Source organism: Hyla sarda, chromosome 13 (assembly GCF_029499605.1).
Source record: "Hyla sarda isolate aHylSar1 chromosome 13, aHylSar1.hap1, whole genome shotgun sequence".
NCBI lineage: Eukaryota > Metazoa > Chordata > Amphibia > Anura > Hylidae > Hyla > Hyla sarda.
This window is the reverse complement of record NC_079201.1, coordinates 29,516,964-29,537,555: the sequence shown is the minus strand read 5'-3', so window position 1 is coordinate 29,537,555 and position 20,592 is coordinate 29,516,964. Positions and strand designations below refer to the sequence as shown.

The 20,592-nt window shown below is 41.8% G+C and overlaps 1 protein-coding gene across 11 annotated transcripts in view; it reads right to left on the bottom strand.

The window, feature by feature from the left end:
• Positions 1-20,592, bottom strand: part of ANKFN1 (ankyrin repeat and fibronectin type III domain containing 1) — a 597,928-nt gene that overhangs the window by 185,062 nt on the left and 392,274 nt on the right. For all 11 annotated transcript variants that reach the window (XM_056550598.1, XM_056550604.1, XM_056550603.1 and 8 more), the window contains one exon: positions 15,758-15,848. In XM_056550598.1, coding sequence (XP_056406573.1) covers positions 15,758-15,848 — 91 coding nt within the window. The remainder of the gene's footprint in view (positions 1-15,757; positions 15,849-20,592) is intronic.

Here is a 20,592-nt window from a genome sequence, read left to right as displayed (position 1 = left end):
GGCAAAGCGATCAAGTGCTTCAAACCGAATGGGGGCAGAGACCAGTTGCTTTGTTAGCATTAGAACGAGGTCATCAGCGAACAAGTTGACTTTATCTTCATGATGCTTCACCCGTACCCCAGAGACATCGGGATGATTTCTGAGGAGAGTCGCCAGGGGCGCCATAGCAAGAGCAAATAGGGCTGGAGATAAGGGACACCCCAGGTGAGTTCCCCTCTGAATAGAGAAGGGGGAAGAATCAGTTTAAGATAGACTTTAGGACTAGAATAGAGGGATTGTAAGGCTAAAATAAACGCCTCTGAAAAACAAAACTTTCAAAGGACCCTAAAAAGGTAAGTCCAGGAAACTGAGTCAAAAGCCTTTTCTATGTCTAGGCCCAACAGCAATAAGAGGAGTTTTGGTTGTATGTGCCCAATTAATAATATTGTGGACCTTACGTATATTGTCAGGGGCTTGTCTCCCAGGTATAAAGCCAACTGTGTATGAGAGATGGGAGGATAGAATTAAGCCTATGGGCTAGGATTGATGTAAATATCTTAGTGTCTAAATTATTCAGGGAGATAGGATGGTAATTAGAGGGGAGGAGGGGGTCATTGTTGGGTTTGGGTATAACGACTATGGAAGCTTGGAGAAACTCTGGGGGCATAGGGGAGCCTGATAGCAATTTATTACAGAATTTAGTGATATATGTGGTGAGGAAGGGACTGAATTTATTATAATATTGTGAAGAAAGGCCACATGGGCCTAGTGCTTTTCCGTTCTTAACCCCTTAAGGACTCAGGGTTTTTCCGTTTTTGCACTTTCGTTTTTTCCTCCTTACCTTTAAAAAATCATAACCCTTTCAATTTTCCACCTAAAAATCCATATTATGGCTTATTTTTTGCGTCGCCAATTCTACTTTGCAGTGACATTAGTCATTTTACCCAAAAATGTACAGCGAAACGGAAAAAAAAATAATTGTGCGACAAAATTGAAAAAAAAACGCCATTTTGTAACTTTTGGGGGCTTCCGTTTCTACGCAGTGCATATTTTGGTAAAAATTACACCTTATCATTATTCTGTAGGTCCATACGGTTAAAATGATACCCTACTTATATAGGTTTGATTTTGTCGCACTTCTGGAAAAAATTATAACTACATGCAGGAAAATTTATACGTTTAAAAATGTCATCTTCTGACCCCTATAACTTTTTTATTTTTCCACGTACGGGGCGGTATCAGGACTCATTTTTTGCGCCGTGATCTGAAGTTTTTATTGGTATGATTTTTGTTTTGATCTGACTTTTTGATCACTTTTTATTCATTTTTTAATGTTATAAAAAGTGACCAAAATACGCTTTTTTGGACTTTGGAATCTTTTTGCGCGTACGCCATTGACCGTACAGCTTAATTAATGATATATTTTTATAGTTCGGACATTTACGCACGCGGCGATACCACATATGTTTATTTATTTATTTTTTTACACTGTTTTATTTTTCTTATGGGAAAAGGGGGGTGATTCAAACTTTTATTAGGGAAGGGGTTAAATGACCTTTATTAACACTTTTTTTAAACTTTTTTTTTGCAGTGTTATAGGTCCCATAGGGACCTATAACACTGCACACACTGATCTCTCATCCTGATCACAGGCGTGTATTAACACGCCTGTGATTAGCATTATCGACGCTTGACTGCTCCTGCCTGGATCTCAGGCACGGAGCAGTCATTCGTCGATCGGACACCGAGGAGGCAGGTAAGAGCCCTCCCGGTGTCCGATCAGCTGTTCGGGACGCCGCGATTTCACCGCGGCGGTCCCGAACAGCCCGACTGAGCAACCGGGATACTTTCAGTTTCACTTTAGAAGCGGCGGTCAGCTTTGACCGCCGCTTCTAAAGGGTTAATACCGCACATCGCCGCGATCGGCGATGTGTGGTATTAGCCGCGGGTCCCGGCCGTTGATTAGCACCAGGACCCACGCGATATGATGCGGGATCGCGGCGCGATCCCGCTTCATATCGCGGGAGCCGGCGCAGGACGTAAATATACGTCCTGCGTCGTTAAGGGGTTAAAGGGGTACTCCGGTGAAAACCTTTTTTTTTTTAAATCAACTGGTGCAAGAAAGTTAAACAGATTTGTAAATGACTTCTACTAAAAAATCTTAATTCTTCCTGTACTTATTAGCTGCTGAATACTACAGCGAAAATTATTTTCTTTTTGAAACACAGAGCTGTCTGCTGACATCATGAGCACAGTGCTCTCTGCTGACATCTCTGTCCATTTTAGGAACTGTCCAGAACAGCATATGTTTGCTATGGGGATTTCCTTTTACCCTGGACAGTTCCTAAAATGGACAGAGATGTCAGCAGAGAGCACTGTGCTCATGATGTCAGCAGACAGCTCTGGGTTTCAAACGGAAAAGAATTTCCACTGTAGTATTCAGCAGCTAATAAGTACAGGAAGGATTAAGATTTTTTAATAGAAGTAATTTACAAATCTGTTTAACTTTCTGGCACCAGTTGATAAAAAAAAAAAAAAGAAGTTTTTCACCGGAGTACCCCTTTAACGACAATGGACATAAATGTACGTCATGGTGACGTGGTACTTAACGCACCATGACGTACATTTACGCGCCAACATGATCGCGAGCACCGGAGCGGTGCTCGCGTCATGCCCGGCAGGTCCCGGCTGCTATCAGCAGCCAGGGACCCACTGGTAATGGCGGACATCTGCAATCGCGTGGATGTCCGCCATTAACCCCTCCGAAGCCGTGATCAATACAGATCACGGCATCTGCGGCATTGCTGTACTTTGAATGGATGATTGGATTGCCCGCGCCGCTGCCGCGGGGATCCGATCATCAAGCATGGCGGCCGGAGGTCCCCTCACCTGGCTCCGGCCGTCTCCCGGGGTCTTCTGCTCTGGTCTGAGATCGAGCAGACTAGAGCAGAAGATCACTGATAATACTGAGCAGTGCTGTGTCCTATGCATAGCACTGCACAGTATTAGCAATCAACTGATTGCAATGAATAGTACCCTATGGGGACATAAAAATTGTAAAAAATAAAATAAAAAGTTAAAAGATGTAAAAATAAAAAAGTTAAAAAAATTGAAAAATCCTCTCCCCCAATAAAAAAAAATAAAACGTCAGTTTTTCCCATTTTACCCCCCAAAAAAGCTTAAAAAAATAATTAATACACATATTTGGTATTGCCGCATGCGTAAAAGTTGGAACTATTAAAATATATTGTTAATAATCCCGTACGGTGAACGACGTACACGTAAAAAAATTTAAAAAGTCCAAAATTGATGCTTTTTTGTCCCATTTTATTCCAAAATATAATTAATAAAAAATTTATAAAAAGTAAAACCTAATCAAAAGTGATACTGATAAAAACTAAAGATCATGGCGCAAAAAATGAGCCCTCATATCTCCCCATATACGGAAAAATTAGAAAATTATAGTTAGTCAAAATAGGGCAATTTCAAACATACACATTTTGTTAAAAGGTTTTGAGATTTTTTTTAAGCCATACAGTTATAGAAAATAATATAATCTTGGGTATCATTTTAATCGAATTGACCCACAGAATAAAGAAAACATGTCATTTTTACCAGAAAGTGTACAGCGTGAAAACAAAACCTTCCAAAATTTGCTAAATTGCGGTTTTCTTTTCAATTTTCCCACATAAATAATATTTGTTTGCGTTCGCCGTACATTTTATGGTAAAATAAGTGATGTCATTACAAAGTACAATTTGTGACGCAAAAAACAAGCCCTCATATGGGTCTGTGGATGGAAATATAACAGAGTTATGATTTTTAAAAGGCGAGGAGGAAAAAGCGAAAATGCAAAAATAAAATTGGTCTGGTCCTTAAGGCCAAAATGGGCCTGGTCCTTAAGGGGTTAAGGTCCGACCCGAAGATAGATCATGCAACCTCCTCGTCCATAACAGGAGAATTGAGAAAGTCTCTATCCAGATGAGAAATAGAAGGAAGAGATGGAGTCCGAAAAGAGGCATCAGCAGACGGGGAGGGGGAGCAGAGCTTTCTTTATATAAAGAATAGAAAGTGTGGAAAACATCATAAATACGAGAAGGATGAGAGGTAGGGATCCCCGGTCTGAGCTGTATCCTATGTACATGGTTCAACCTCTGTTTCTGACGAAGCATGGAAGCTAACAAACGATCTGGCTTGTTGGCCCACTTGTAATAAGAAGACTGCGTCCACCGCATTGCCTTCTCAGTGTGGTCCGACAGGACAGCATCTAGTTGGAGTCTGGCAGTCCGAACCAGCTGGGTAAGATACAGAGTTGGGTTAAGCTCATGAGCTGTTACAAGCCAATCCAATGTATGCTCTAATTGAGCCTGAGCTTGATACCTATCACGTTTAAGTTCAGCTGCCATTTTAATAGTGCATCCTCTGATGTAGGGTTTATGGGCCATTCAAGTCCAGCCTATCTTAGTCTCCACAGGGGAGTTAGAGATGAAATATGCACGTCAGCTTCAACCTGGGAATAAATATGGAGGCGGCATAATAAGGATTCATTTAAATTCCAGGCAAAGGGGGTAGGGCAGTAGACCCTGAAATTAAAGTGGGCAAATACCATGTCATGATCTGACCATGCGCAATGAATATGTCTGGCATATAGTAAGTGAAGCAGTGTGGCTGAATTAGTGAGTATCCAGTCTATTCTGGTATATAGGTTGTGGGCAGGGGAGTAGTAAGTGTACTCTTTTTGAGCTAAGTTGTGTTCCCTCCAGGTATCAGAAAGCTCATGAGCGGCATATGTGCAACGCCCATAAGGGTCATTGTGGACACAATGTGGAGGGGGGGGGGTAGTCACTTAACAATTCCTTCCACTTCCCTCCACATTGTGTCCACAATGACCCTGATGGGTGTTGCACATATGCCGCTCATGAGCATATTTAAGTGTTTGGGAAAGAAAGAATCTGCAAAGTGGGATTCTTGCAAGCATAACACATCCTGTCATGTCCCAAGGGGGTGGGGTGGGACAACAAGGGGAAAAAAACATAATAGAACATACACATAATGCAGTTACAGTCATGACCGTAAATGTTGGGACCCCTAAAAAATTTTGAGAGAATGAAGTATTTCTCACAGAAAAGGATTGCAGTAACACATGTTTTGCTATACACATGTTTATTCCCTTTGTGTGTATTGGAACTAAACCAAAAAAGGGAAGGAAAAAAGCAAATAGGACATAATGTCACACCAAACTCTAAAAATGGGCTGGACAAAATTATTTTAACTTAATATTTGGTTGTGCACCCTTTGGAAAAAATAACTGAAATCAGTTGCTTCCTATAACCATCAATAAGCTTCTTACACCTCTCAGCCGGAATGTTGGACCACTCTTCCTTTGCAAACTGCTCCAGGTCTCTCTTATTGGAAGGGCGCCTTTTCCCAACAGAAATTTTAAGATCTCTCCACAGGTGATCAATGGGATTTAGATCTGGACTCATTGCTGCCACTTCAGAACTCTCCAGTGCTTTGTTGCCATCCATTTCTGGTTGTTTTTTGATGTATGTTAGTGGGATTTGTCCTGCTGGAAGACCCAAGATCTCGGACGCAAACCCAGCTTTCTGACACTGGGATGTACAGTGCGACCCAAAATCCATTGGTAATCCTCAGATTTCATGATACCTGGCAAACATTCAAGGCACCCAGTGCCAGTGGTAGCAAGGCAACCCCAAAGCATCATTGAACCTCCACCATATTTCCCTGTAAGTACTGTGTTCAGATGCGGCTCTCTAATTAGGCGATTTAGGCGGCCGCCTAAGTTGTGTAATTAGAGAGCTGCAGGCTGCTGTAATTAAAAACATGTCAGCAGCCTTTCCCAGTCAAAATTTTTAATTGTTTAGCCCCTTTCTCGCCGCCCGATCGCATCTGCGGTATATTACTGTTCATTTCATCATTATGATGGAGTGAGTCCCCTCCCATCCGCCTTTTGACCTGGCAATCCACCAATCCCCTCCATTCATTTCTATGGGAGGGGGCGTAACGCCGCAACGCCCCCTCCTATAGACATGAATGGAGGGGACGTGGCGGGACGTCACGTCCCCGTCTCGGAAGCCCGGAAGTTTCTGAAACTTCAGACGCAGCTACGCATAGAATGTGGGCTGCTGCAGGGGGGTCCCAGCGACAGGCCCCCCGCGATCAGACATCTTATCCCCTATCCTTTCGAAAGGGGATAAGATGTTTTTGCCCGGAATACCCCTTTAAAGTTTGCCTTAAAATATGCAATTTATACAGTTAATTTTAATATCGCCTGCATACATTTTTTTTTCTTCTTTTTATCGTGCTTGGGGGGCCTCAGATTTATTTTCGCCTAAGGCCTCAAAAAGTCTAGGGCAGCCTCATACTGTGTTCTTCTCTTTGTAGGCCTCATTCTGTTTTCGGTAAACAGTAGAATGATGTGCTTTACCAAAAAGCTCTATCTTGGTCTCATCTGTCCACAAGACGTTTTCCCAGAAGGATTTTGGCTTGCTCAAGTTCATTTTGGCAAAATGTAGGCTTGCTTTTTTATGTCTCTGTGTCAGCAGTGAGGTCCTCCTGGGTCTCCTGCCATAGCATTTCATTTCATTTAAATGTCGAAGGATAGTTTGCACTGACACTGATGCTCTGTGAGCCTGCAGGACAGCTTGAATATCTTTGGAACTTGTTAGGGGCTGCTTAGCCACCATCCGGACTATCCCACATTAACATCTTTCATCAATTTTTCTCTTCCATCCACGCCCAGGGAGATTAGCTACAGTGTCAACATTGATAATGTTGCGCACTGTGGACAAAGCCAAATCTAGATCTCTGGAGATGGACTTGTAACCTTGAGATTGTTGATATTTTTCACAATTTTGGTTCTCAAGTCCTCAGACAGTTCTCTTCTCCTCTTTCTGTTGTCCATGCTAAGTGTGGCACACACAGACACACAATGCAAAGACTAAGTGAATTTCTCTCCTTTTTATCTGATTTCAGGAATGATTTCTATATTGCTCATACCTGTTACTTGCCCCAGGTGAGTTTAAAGGGTCATCACATGCTTGAAACAATCTTATTTATCCACAATTTTAAAAGGGGGCCAATGGTTTTGTCCAGCCCATTTTTGGAGATTGGTGTGACATTATGTCCAATTGGCTTTTTTTCCTCCTTTTTTTATTTTGTTTATTTCCAATACACACAAAGGGAATAAACATGTGTATAGCAAAACATGTTTACTGCAATCCTTTTCTGTGAGAAATAGTTAATTTTCTTGAAAAATTTCAGGGGTGCCAACATTTACGCCATGACCGTACATGAACCAAGTGGTACCAAGTGGGGGGGGATGCCCGGTCTTGAGACCAAACACCCACGATAAGGCGAGGCAACATGGTAATCCATCTCAACTAAGGGCTACATAGGAGAATGAATCAAGGTTATACATATGACACAATACAAGTGCCAATCAAACAATACTATAATGGTGAACAAGAGAGCGGAGTACAAATGTCCAGGTATCATAAAACACAAAATAACCATCAGGGGAGACCCAGAAAAAAAGAACTCAATAGGGTCCCATACCCTGCAATACATTAAAAAAGGGAAAAGGGAGAGCTGGTCCAGGTGGCTCAAAAACAAGAGACATCCAGCCAACAGCAGGGGACCAGTCAGCACCATAAGACGGAAGAGTCAGATGAATCAGGAAACAACTTGTAAATGAATAGAGTATCCAGACAGGAACAAGGAATTATCTGCCAGGAGGGCAATGAATGATCAAAAACAAGGTGTAGTACATAGTCATCCAGGCTTCTGAGGGACGGAGCGATGGCGTATTTGGGGTGAGTCCATACACTGCCACATTCTTTTCAGATTCGGCTGGCATGGAGGCAAAGGGGGTGCTTCATCATAAGGAATACCTTCCTTGCAGAGTATTTCCAACGCCTCAGAAGTTGTTCGAACTGTAGGTTTGAGAACGTAGTTGAAATTGCAGGTAGTGAACTTGAGCCTTTTGAAGCGCCATTGTGGCTGGCCTCATGTTGCACAATCTCTCCAGGGTGGAGGGGGCGAGATCGGCATACAGGTTGACAGCAGGGCGTAATCCTGAAAGCGAGACATTATGAGCCACTTGAAGGATACGTTCTCGCATTTTAGGATAATGCAGTCACAATACAATGCCCCTAGGGGTGTCAAGGTTCTTAGGGCAGACCAGGGCCCTATGTATACGGTCCAAACGAAGAGAAGGCAGTTCTGCTTGCTGCAACAATGCTGAGAATCGGTCAGTGACCACTAGCGTAAGTTCTGTATGAATTTCAGGCAGACCCCGAATCCTAATGTTGACTCTTCTGGACCTGTTCTCTAGGTCTTCCAACTTTAATTTAATAAGGGCTAGGCAGTCAGTGTGGTCAGCAAAGATTTGTTCTCAGTATCAATTGCGTCCGCCAGGTCATCAGTGCAGACCTCTAATTCTGAGGCTCTGTGCCCCAGATCACCTGCTTCGTGAAATCAGTCACCGCCTAAGCTAGTTCAGTCTTGAACATTTGCTGGGATAGGGGATAAGGTGTCTAGGGGTCCCTTTAACCCCTTAAGGACTCGGGTTTTTCAGTTTTTGCACTTTCGTTTTTTCCTCCTTACCTTTTAAAAATCATAACCCTCTCAATTTTCCACCTAAAAATCCATATTATGGCTAATTCTAATTTGCAGTGACATTAGTCATTTTACCCAAAAATTCACAGCGAAACAGAAAGTTACATTTTGTAACTTTGGGGGCTTCCGTTTCTACGCAGTGCATATTTCGGTAAATATTACACCTTATCATTATTCTGTAGGTCCATACGGTTAAAATGATACCCTACTTATATAGGTTTGATTTTGTCGTACTTCTGGAAAAAATCATAACTACATGCAGGAAAATTTATACGTTTAAAAATTTCATCTTCTGACCCCTATAACTTTTTTATTTTTCCACATACAGGGAAGTATGAGGACTAATTTTTTGCGCCGTGATCTGAAGTTTTTATCGGTATGATTTTTGTTTTGATCGGACTTTTTGATCACTTTTTATTCATTTTTTTAATGGTATAAAAAGTGACCAAAATACGGTTTTTTGGACTTTGGAATTTTTTGGCGCGTACGCCATTCACCGTGTGGTTTAATTAATTATATATTTTTATAGTTCGGACATTTACGCACGCGGCGATACCACATATGTTTATTTTATTTTTTTATTTACACTGTTTTATTTTTTTATGGGAAAAGGGGGGTGATTCAAACTTTTATTAGGGAAGGGGTTAAATGACCTTTATTAACACTTTTTTTTACTTTCTTTTTGCAGTGTTATAGGTCCCATAGGGACCTATATCACTGCACACACTGATCTCTTACACAGATCACTGGCGTTTATTAACACGCCTGTGATCAGCATTATCGGCGCTTGACTGCTCCTGCCTGGATCTCAGGCATGGAGCAGTCATTCGTCGATAAGACACCAAGGAGGCAGGTAAGGGCCCTCTCGGTGTCCTGTCAGCTGTTCGGGGCACCGCGATTTCCCCGCGGCGATCCCGAACAGCCCGACTGACTAGCCGGGATAGTTTCACTTTCACTTTAGAAGAGGCGGTCAGCTTTGACCGCCGCTTCTAAAGGGTTAATACCGCACATTGCCGCGATCGGCAATGTGTGGTATTAGCCGCGGGTCCTGGCCGTTGATGAGCGCCGGGACCGATGCGATGTGATGCGGGGTCGCAGAGTGGCTGATGACTCACTATACAGGGGCCGGTGGTTTGTGACATTATGGATCCGGCCCTCGTGACGTCACGCTCCGCCCCCTTAATGCAAGTCTGTAGGAGGGGGCATGATGTTGGTCACGAAGACTTGCATTAAGGGGTGGGACATGATGTCACAAGGGGCGGACCTTCCAACTTCACCTTTGTAGCAAAGTTTGGATGTTCCTTACCCGGCTTTAAGCCTCCTACACAGCTGTTTCTGTTTCAGTTAAAGAAGATGTCCAGTGCTAAGCAATTTATTCCCAATCCACAGAATAGGGGATAAATGTACTACTCCGAGCGGTCAGACCCCTGCGATTTCCAGTACGGGGTCCAGCTTGGCATTGTTAGAGCATGTTTTGTAACCAGCAGGTCAGCTGGTACAAACGCCCTCTCCATTCATGTCTATGGGAGAGGCAGAGACACAGAATTCCTTTGTCTCTCCCATAGAGTTATATAGAGGGAACGTTTGTACCAGCTGACCTCCTGTGTGCGAAACGTCATACACAGCAGCTACGTGCCACGTGCGGGAGATCGTGGGGGTCCCAGTAGTCAGACACCCCGTGATTAGACATTTATCCGCTATCCTGCAGATAGGAGATAAATTGCTTAGCGCTGGACTTTTTCTTTAATGACTGTATACATACAAAAATGCTGATCATTAAAGGGGTACTCCGCTGAAAAAAACATATTTTTTTTTTTAAATCAACTGGTGGTAGAAAGTTAAATAGATTTGTAAATTACTTCATTAAAAAAAATCTTAATCCTGCCAGTAATTATTGGCAGAAGGTTCTTCTTTTTTTGAATTTCCTTTCTGTCTGACCACAGTGCTCTCTGCTGACACCTCTGTCCATTTTAGGAGCTGTCCAGAGTAGAAGCAAATCCCCATAGCAAACCTATCCTGCTCTGGACAGTTCCTAAAATGAACAGAGGTGTCAGCAGAGAGCACTGTGGACACACAGAAAGGAAATTTAAAAAGAAAAGAACTTCCTGTGGAGCATACAACAGCCAATAAGTACTGGAAGGATTAAAGATTTTTTTTAATAGAAGTAATTTACAAATCTGTTTAACTTTTTGGCACAAGTTGATTTAAAAAAAAAATGTTTTCCAGTGGAATACCCCTTTAATACCCGTTTGGTAATACAGTGGTCCCTCAAGTTACAATATTAATTGGTTCCGGGACGACCATTGTATGTTGAAACCATTGTATGTTGAGACCAGAACTCTATGGAAACCTGGTAATTGGTTCTACAGGCACCAAAATGTCTTCCAAAAATAGGAAAAAGGGAAGATTAAAGCAAAATAAGTAGATAACTAATATAGATAAAGCAAATCCTTACATATAAAAGTAATAAAGATCTGCTGGGAGCTGTAATTCACTGTCTATGTCAGTGTTTCCCAAGCAGGGAGCCTCCAGCTGTTGCAAAACTACAACTCCCAGCATGCCCGGACAGCCAAAGGCTGTCCGGGCATGCTGGGAGTTGTAGTTTTGCAACAGCTGGGGGCACCCTGCTTGGGAAACACTGGTCTATGTAGAGGACAGGAGCTTCTTCAGGGTCCTATACAGAACACACAGTGTTCTAAAAAAGTAACATGGAGTCGCCCTCACCTGGTGTCCAAAGGAGCAGCTAACCCTGGAACAGGTAAAGAGTACAGAACATGTAATACCTCCCTGTACTGTAGGGGGCGCTACCAGACACCAGTCAGTGCATACACTTCAGTAATACATGTGTTTTACTGGTAAATTGCCCATTCTGATTGGTCAGATCTTCCAGCCATTGACGCGTTTCACAGATCTGGACTGTCCGTAGCATTGTATGTTGAGTCTGGTTTCAACTTACAATGGTCCAGAAAAGACCATTGTATGTTGAAACTATTGTATGTTGAGGCCATTGTAAGTTGAGGGATCACTGTATTGTTCATTCATATTCTGAACTTTAATCTTACACAATCCCTGACTTTGCGCACGTGTACCTGGCAGAACTGATGCTGTTTTGAAGGCAAACAGCACCACATATTAATTTGATTTAGATTTTTCTTCTGTTCAGTCACTTGATATTTTTTTTCTATCAATTAACAAAATCACTTTTATGTTTTAAAGCTTTTGTACTTGGCGCCATCTTCCGTATTGAAAGAAAGACAGCACCGAAATGATGACTTTGTCTTCTACACCAGCTTATTGGAGAAAGCTACAAAGTCTGCTCGGCGCCACTCGCGTGATGTCATCGAGAACACTGAATATTTAAGCCGTTGAGTATGAGGTTAATCCTCTATGTACAGTGATCTTAAGGAATACATCATTGGTGTGTCACAGAGAGATTGACTACATGGTCTGTTGTGTAACATATAAATAAAAAGAGAATATGTTATTGTGTTCATTTCTTTAGACACTAATGACTAAAGAAGAGGTATCAGTGATGTACATTGCTTGGCAGGAAAGGCTTTAGGTGTCCTGTGAATGTCTGCAGAAGTATTACGTCTTCAGGCCATGGATTAGCACACTGTCACATTTCATGTCAAACATACAACTATGTACATGTCAGGTTTTTGTCCATGTTTTCCACATTTTAACTTGGCAAATGTGTCTTCACAAACACCACCACTTTATCTAGCATGTCAACATGTTAAGGAAAACATGTCTGAACAAAACTCTTCATCAAGCTAATCCTGATGAAGGGTCTAATGCAGACTTGAAACTCGTCTGTGCGTTTTTATTAAGAAATGAATATTTTTTAATGCCGCCTCATCCCTGTGGTATTCTTTTGGGGAAGCGCCATCCATAGATCCATATTTTGGGTATGAGTACTTTATTGCATGCCTGCTCTTTTGCACATGAATATGCAAATCCTAACAGATTTATTCTGTCTACAAAATAATCCGCTTTCAGTAACAAATATAAAAAGTGTAATTGATACATAGAGAAGTCTAAATGATAGATATACAATGCATATGGAAAATTTTATACCCTTTCCCTTTTGTTCACATTTAACGGGGTACTCCGCCCCTAGACATCTTATCCCCTATCCAAAGGATAGGGGATAAGATGTCAGATCGCCGGGGTCCCGCTGCTGGGGACCCCGGGGATTGCTGCTGCAGCACCCCGCTATCATTACAGCACAGAGCGAGATCGCTCTGCACATAATGATGGGCAATACAGGGGCCGGAGCATCGTTACGTCACGGCTCCGCCCCTCGTGACGTCACGGCCCACCCCCGTCAATACAAGTCTATGGGAGGGGGCGTGGTGGTCATCACGCCCCCTGCCATAGACTTGCATTAAGGGGACGGGCCGTGATGTCATGAGGGGCAGAGCCATGACGTCACGCTGCTCCTGGCCCTGTATCGCCCGTCATTACGCACAGAGCCAACTCGCTCTGTGCAGTAATGATGGCGGGGTGCCGCAGTGGTGATCCCTGGGGTCCCCAGTAGCGGGACCGCGGCGATCTAACATCTTATCCCCTATCCTTTGGATAGGGGAAAAGATGCCAGGGACGGAGTACCCCTTTAATTATTGTGCTAAAATAATAATCTGCACTCAATACCATATAATATGAATATGAAAATAGAATTTTAGATTTTTTTTTCAAATTTATTAAAAAGGAAAAGCTAAAATTTAGCTTGGACATAAGTATTCAGACCCTTTATGATAAAACTTGATCTATAGCTCTGGGGCCTGCTATTTTTCTTGTGCTAGGTTCACGTGGTCATTTGCATCCACCCTTTAAGGGTCCGATCTGCAATTTTTTTTTTCTTGAGCCGATCGGAGCCTGAAACGGGTTTGATGCAAATGGTAATTTTACAGGATTTTAGTGGAGAAAAAAATTAGAGCTTACAATATTTTTTTTTCCTGTCCTTCTGGACGGATATTCCAACGGAACTCCGAATAGTGGAGTCCGACGGCAAAGAGGCCTAAATCATATTAGAGATGTTTTTACACCTTGATCAGAGTCACCTGAGGTACATTTAGAAGATTAGAAAGGATTTAGATATACACATTCCTATCTATATAAGGTGTCACAGCTGACAATGTATATCAGAGAAAAAAAACTATTCATGAGGTGAAAAGGAATGCCTGTACAGTTCAGAGACAGGACTGTGTGGAGGCCCTGATCTGAAGAAGGGTACAAAACATTTCTGCTGCACACAGAGGCCTCCATAATTCTAAAATGGAAGATGTTTGGAGCAACCAGGGCTTCTCCTAAAGTGATCAGCTCCCCCAAACAAAGAAACTTTTCAGGGGAGAAGGGTAAGAAAATGGAGAAAGAACCCATTTGTCACACTGGGTGAGCTTTAAAGATACAGTGTGCAGATGGGAGAAACTTCAAGAAGGTCAACCGTAATTGAAGTGAAGTGAAATCCCAATAAGAAATTATTGGTGGCACTCACCGTGTCAGAAAATTTACAAACAGTACAAATCTTTGACACCTTTGGAAAACAACCTTCCCAGGCAAACAAGGAAACTATTTGGGGTAAATTCAAAGTAAATGTATAAATATATCAGGGGGCAGTACAGAGAGCTCTCCTATGATCTATTTATTACCAGGACTGTATCTATTACAAGGGGACATCCTCAAAGCCTAGGGGAAAGAAGGTTTCTACATCAGCACAGGTGGGGTTCTTTACTGTAAAAGCAGTGAGACAGTGGAACTCTCTGTAAGAGTAAGTGGTCATGGGGAACTCCATAAAGTTCAAAAAGGGCCTGGACATAATTCTGGACAGCAGTAGCTTACCTACAGTAATAGCATACTAGATTTATAGGGACAGAACGTTCATCCAGGGATTTATTCTTATTGCTATATTTGTAGTTGGGAAGGGTATTTTCCCCTTGGATTGGGGCAATTCACATCAGCCTCATCAACCTCTTAACACCTTAAAGGGTTACTCCACCCCTAGACATCTTATCCCCTGTCCAAAGGATAGAGAATAAGATGTCTGATCGCGGGGATCCCCCCACTGGGGATCCCTGCGATGTTGGCTGCGGCACCCCAGACATCCGGTGCATGGAGCGAACTTCACTCCGTCCCGGATGACTGGCAATGCGGAGAGGAGGCTCCTTTGGATAGGGGATAAGATGTCTAGGGGCAGAGTACCCCTTTAAGGATGCAGGGTGTACACGGAGCATCAATAACACTGATCAATGCTGTTCTATGAAGCAGCATTGAACAATGTATACATTCAGAAGGCTGAATGTAGGAGTCCCCTATGGAGAATAAAAAATTGTAAAGGAAGAAAAAAAAGGGTTAATAAATGTGATTTAACCCCTTCCCTAATAAGTTTGAATTAACCTCACTTTGCTCATGAAAAAATAAAATAATAATGTAAACCAAAATAAACATAAGCCCATGTATCGCCACGTGCATAAATATCAGAATTATAAAAATATTATATTAATTAAACCGCACGACCAATGGCATATACCTTAAAAAATATCAAAGTCCAGAATTGAGTATTTTGGTCACTTCATTTACCATAAAAAAATTGTATTAAAAGCGATCAACAAGTCCCGTGCAAAAAAAAAAAAATAATTGTTACCGATAAAAACTGCAGATCACGGCGCAAAAAAAATGCTCCAACATACAGCTCCATATAAGAAAGAATAAAAAACTTATAGGCGTCAGAAGAGGACAATATTAAACATAATCATTTTTATAAAAAAGTTATCATTTTTTAAAAGAAGTAAAACAAAAGAAAACCTAAAACATTTGGGTATCGTTATCATCTTATGGACCTACAGAATAATGATATTGTGTCATTTTTACTATAAAGTGCACTGCGAAGAGACAGAAGCCCTCAAAATGCTTAAAAAAATTGCATTTTTTTAATTTTTTTTATTTTGCCCCCACAAATAATAATAATGATATTTTTTTCACCCTGAAGAACTATGTAAATGGATATAAAGTAGAAACAGATGACACGTTATCATATTTCTCTAAAGGATGAGCATACGACAGATTACATTTTTTTTTTAAGCAATTATAAAAATGTCACCTATTTCCATCATAGTATTGTAAATGGACAACTTACTGGAAGGAGAAGCACAAAGGGGGCTTGAAATTTCCGCTGAACTCCATCCCTTCATGTTGTAGGCAGAAACTCTAGCATAATATTCTATGCCCTGCCAAGCAATTAAGAAACTGTGTTAAAAAGAATATAGTTTATTATATCAATTTACAGTATAATAATAATCATAACTGAACAGCAACATCCTCTTCTATAAGACCTACAATCCGAGTCATGTCCATTTACACTGAACAATCGATGATCCAGATTACAAATGTGTATGTTACCATGAGCAAGTAAGTTAAAGGGGTACTCCGGTGTTTTTTTTAAATCAACTGGTGCCGGAAAGATTTGTAAATTACTTCTATTAAAACAATCTTAATCCTTCCAGTACTTATTAGCTGCTGAATACTACAGTGGAAATTGTTTTCTTTTTGGAACCCAGCCATATAAACATAGCCTTAGTCTGCTTTATGATCAGAGACAAAGAAGATCTATTCTGGCCTTATTAGGGACAAACTGTATAAGACGAGTTGCTAGGTTTGTGCATTGACAAAAAACATGGCTTCCAGCTTTGTAAAGTGTCTATATAAACCGTAATTCTATTAAAGTCTAGTTTTCAGGATTGTCCTTTGTAACGCCGGTGGTTCATGCCCCTCAGCCTTCTGCTCTTTATTACAAGCTTAGGTTTCCTTTCTTTCATGTGCTGAAGTCCTTGTTTCCCTCACTCTTGTCTCCAGTGGTGGTCTACTGTTCCTGGCTTTGCCCATGGGGTGCACTACTGCTTCTTAATTGGCCAGAACTTGTCCCCAGACCTGTCCCCAGTTTTTTTCCGAATAAGAACTTGTGCTGCCAGCCCTGAACTGTTTGAATTTTTATGACCATGGCTAATTCCCTGACTACTCTGCTTCCTGACTCTTTGGTGCCTCACACCCCTGTTGCATTGGCTCTGTGTCCAGATGCAATGTTTCCATTGCATCTTTGACCCTTCTATATCAACGAGATAACATTGAGGATTATATAGGTGTAGCTTCCAGGGACTGTGCAGGCTATTCTGATTGTGTCTATCACATTTCATAAGCACATGCTGAATGGTGCCGAGATAATCTCTACTGGACCTGTATACATCCGCACAAATTCTGTTCAGCAAAGTTTGGCGGAATTCCATGTTCTCTAAAGACAAAATTCTGCTGAAATTCAAGCCCTATTGAGTTTAATGGGATTCCGCCCGCAATTTAGCAAAATTTTAAGACTAGACTTATATTTTTGCAGAGTGTGGAAGTTCTGACATGGAAATTCCACTGTCTGAATGGGAAAACAGAATCCCATTGAACCAAATGTGCAGAAAATTTCCAGCAGAATTCCGCACAAAAATTCCACAGTGCGAACATCACCTAAGGCTGCATTCACATCACGACTTGGGCATACTGCATAGAATTAAAAAAGAAATGGCTGCAGCTGTATCCCCAATAGATCCATGCCATACCCTATTCATTTCAATAAGCCATACAGTATTTGTTTTTCAAATTCTCCGGCTGGATACGTTTACGCAAATCGTGATGTGAATGAAGCCTAAGATTTAGGCCATTATGTGACATTACTTACTGTACAAAGGGGGTCCAGTAATAAGAGGATTACTTTAACCAGGGCTGGTGCAAGGATATTTGCCATCCTAGGCGAAAGCTAATTTTGCCGCCCCTTGACCCTGTCCATTGGCTCCGTCCTTTGACACGCCCCACCTTACTACTGGGGTCACACACTGTAACAAACCTCCTCCCCATGTAATCACCTTACTAAGCCTCCTCCTCATGTAATCACCTTACTACTGGGATGATGCACTGTAACAAACCACCTCCTCATGTAATTAACTTACTATTGGGGTGACACATTAGTGCCGGCTGGGCAGGGGCTTCGGGTGAGCGGAGCTTCAGGTGCTAGCTGGCTACTAAGTTTCTTGCAGTGTGCAGAGCAGCGCCCCCATCAAGAGGGCGTTCTAGGCAGCTGCCTATTTGGCCTATAGGCAGAAACGGCCCTGACCGCAACTATTGGGGCACTCCTGTATTACCAACTCATTTAGTTCTGCATACACCAGACCCTATAAAAGGCACTATTAATAGGCATTGTAAGAAAATCTAAAAGTAAGACCCTTGGGGAAAAAAAGGTGTATCGGTGGTAGTTAGGGGACTAAAAGAAGGCCTGGCTTAGACCTGATTTACATTAATAAAGGGGTACTCCTGTGGAAAACTTTTTTTTTTTTAATCAACCTGTGCCAGAAAGTTAAACAGATTTGTAAATTACTTCTGTTAAAAAATCTTAAACCTTCCAGTACTTCTTAACAGCTGTATACTACAGAGGAAATGCTTTTCTTTTTGAATTTCTCTTCTGTCACGACAGAGCCACAGTGCTCTCTGCTGACCTCTGCTGTCCATTTTAGGAACTGTCCAGAGCAGGAGAAAATCCCCATATGCGGCTCTGGACAGTTCCTAAAATGGACAGCAGAGGTCAGCAGAGAGCACTGCGGTCGTGACAGAAGAGAAATCCAAAAAGAAAAGCATTTCCTCTGTAGTATACAGCCCCTAAAAAGTGCTGGAAGAATTAAGATTTTTTAACAGAAGTAATTAACAAATCTGTTTAACTTTCTGGTGCCAGTTGATTTAAAAAAAAAAAATTTTTGCCACGAGAGTACCCCTTTAAGAACAAAAGGGCTAGAAGAATGCTCAGAGAAGGAGATGCCTTCCAAAACCTGCTAAGCAGGAGCTATATCTATTTCACAGTCCTAATACACAGGGAATGTATGAAGCTCTGGCATCAATACACACATGTTATTCTACTCATCTGTCACAGATATTTTCTTCAGAGGGACTGACATATTTTATTCTGAAGAAGATTATGCTGTTACCCGCGCAGCAGTGCCACAAATGTACTCCTGATCTGCACGTGTGTGAACAGAGTTCCACAAAGCTTCACACAATTGACAATTGCCATCTGACCTGCAGAGAGCACATACGACAAGCTAAGTGTAGAAAGTGACACATTTGTCACCGGAAAGTATATAGTTGTTTTTTTTCCAAGCAGTGTGTCTCCAGCTGTTGCAAAACTACAACTCCCAGCATGCCTGGACAGCCAACGGCTGTCCGGGCATACTGGGAGTTGTAGTTTTACAACAGCTGGAGACATACTGATTGGGAAACACTGGTCTATGGTCACATTAAAGGGGTACTCTGGTGAAAACCTTTTTTCTTTTAAATCAACTGGTGGCAGAAATAAAAAATATTTGTAAATTACTTCTATTAAAAAATCTTAATCCTTCCTGTACTTATTAGCTGCTGAATACTACAGAGGAAATTCTTTTCTTTTTGGAATGCTCTCTGATGACATCACGAGCACAGTTCTCTCTGCTGACGTTATTATAATAAAAATAATGCTTTATTTATTGTTGTCCTTAGTGGGATTTGAACCCAAGTCCCCAGCACTGCAAGGCAGCAGTGCTAACCACTGAGCCACCATGCTGCCCTTAGCATACATCTGCTATGCATGGTTGCTAAAATGGACAGAGATGTCAGCAGAGAGCACTGTTCTGGTGATTTCATCAGTGTTCCAAAAAGAAAGGAATTTCCTCTGTAGTATTCAGCAGCTAATAAGTACTGGAAGGATTAAGATTTTGTAATAGAAGTAATTTACAAATATGTTTAACTTTCTGCCACCAGTTGATTTAAAAGAAAAAAGGTTTTCACCGGAGTACCCCTTTAAGGGAGGTGTCTCATCCGGAACATGAACTAAAAAGCTTTTCCCCTAGGGGGGTCCCAGCGGTCAGACCCCCTGCAATCTCCTGTACCTGGCCCCGCTCCCGGGAGCGGAGCATTACGACCCCCTCCATATATCACTGTGGGAGAGCTTTTCGGTGCAGTCGGACCCCCCAAGATCTAAAACTTATCCCCTACGGATAGGGGATACGTTTTTCAGTAACGTTTAGGATGAGACTTCTCTTTTAAAGGGATTCCCTGGATAGAAAAACGTTTTTTATTATTTATTTATTTTTTTTAAATCAACTGGTGCCAGAAAATTATACAGATTTGTAAATTACTTCAATTTAAAAAAATGTAAGCGTTCCAGTACTTATCAGCTGCTGTATGCTCCAGAGGAAGTTGTATAGTTCTTTCTAGTCTGACGATAGTGCTCTCTGCTGACACCTCTGTCCATGTCAGGAACTGTCCAGAGTAGGAGCAAATCCCCATAGCAAACCTCTCCTGCTCTGGACAGTTCCTGACACAGACAGTGGTGGCAACCGAGAGCACTGTGGTCAGACTGGAAAGGATACACAACTTCTTCTGGTGCATACAGAAGCTGATAAGTACTGGAAGGATTAAAATTTTTAAATAGAAGTAATTTACAAATCTGTATAACTTTCTGGCACCAGTAAATTTGAGCACATTTATTTTTTTGGCCGAAGTGCCAATTTAAACCCCTGGTAGCTCACAGAATCGCATGGTAAAGCTGTCTGTACATATAAGAAAATAATTCATCTGACACAGGTGACCAGTGATTTAAAGGGTACCTCTCATAAAAAAAACTTTTGATATATTATTGATTAATGTATGCAGAATAACTTTACAATTGCATGTTATTAAAAAATATGCTTCTTTCTATTTAATTTTCCACTTTGAAGAAATGACCACTAGGGGTCTCCCTACCAGTCCTGGCAGCAAGCATTTCAGACTCATGCTGGAGTCCTAAACACTACGAGCTGCCAGTCTGCTTTGTTCACAAAGGAGAACACTCAGAGCTGCCAGCCTGCTTTGTTCACAGCCTGTTTGGCTGTGAACAAAGCAGGCTGGCAGCTCTGAGTGTTTAGGACTCCA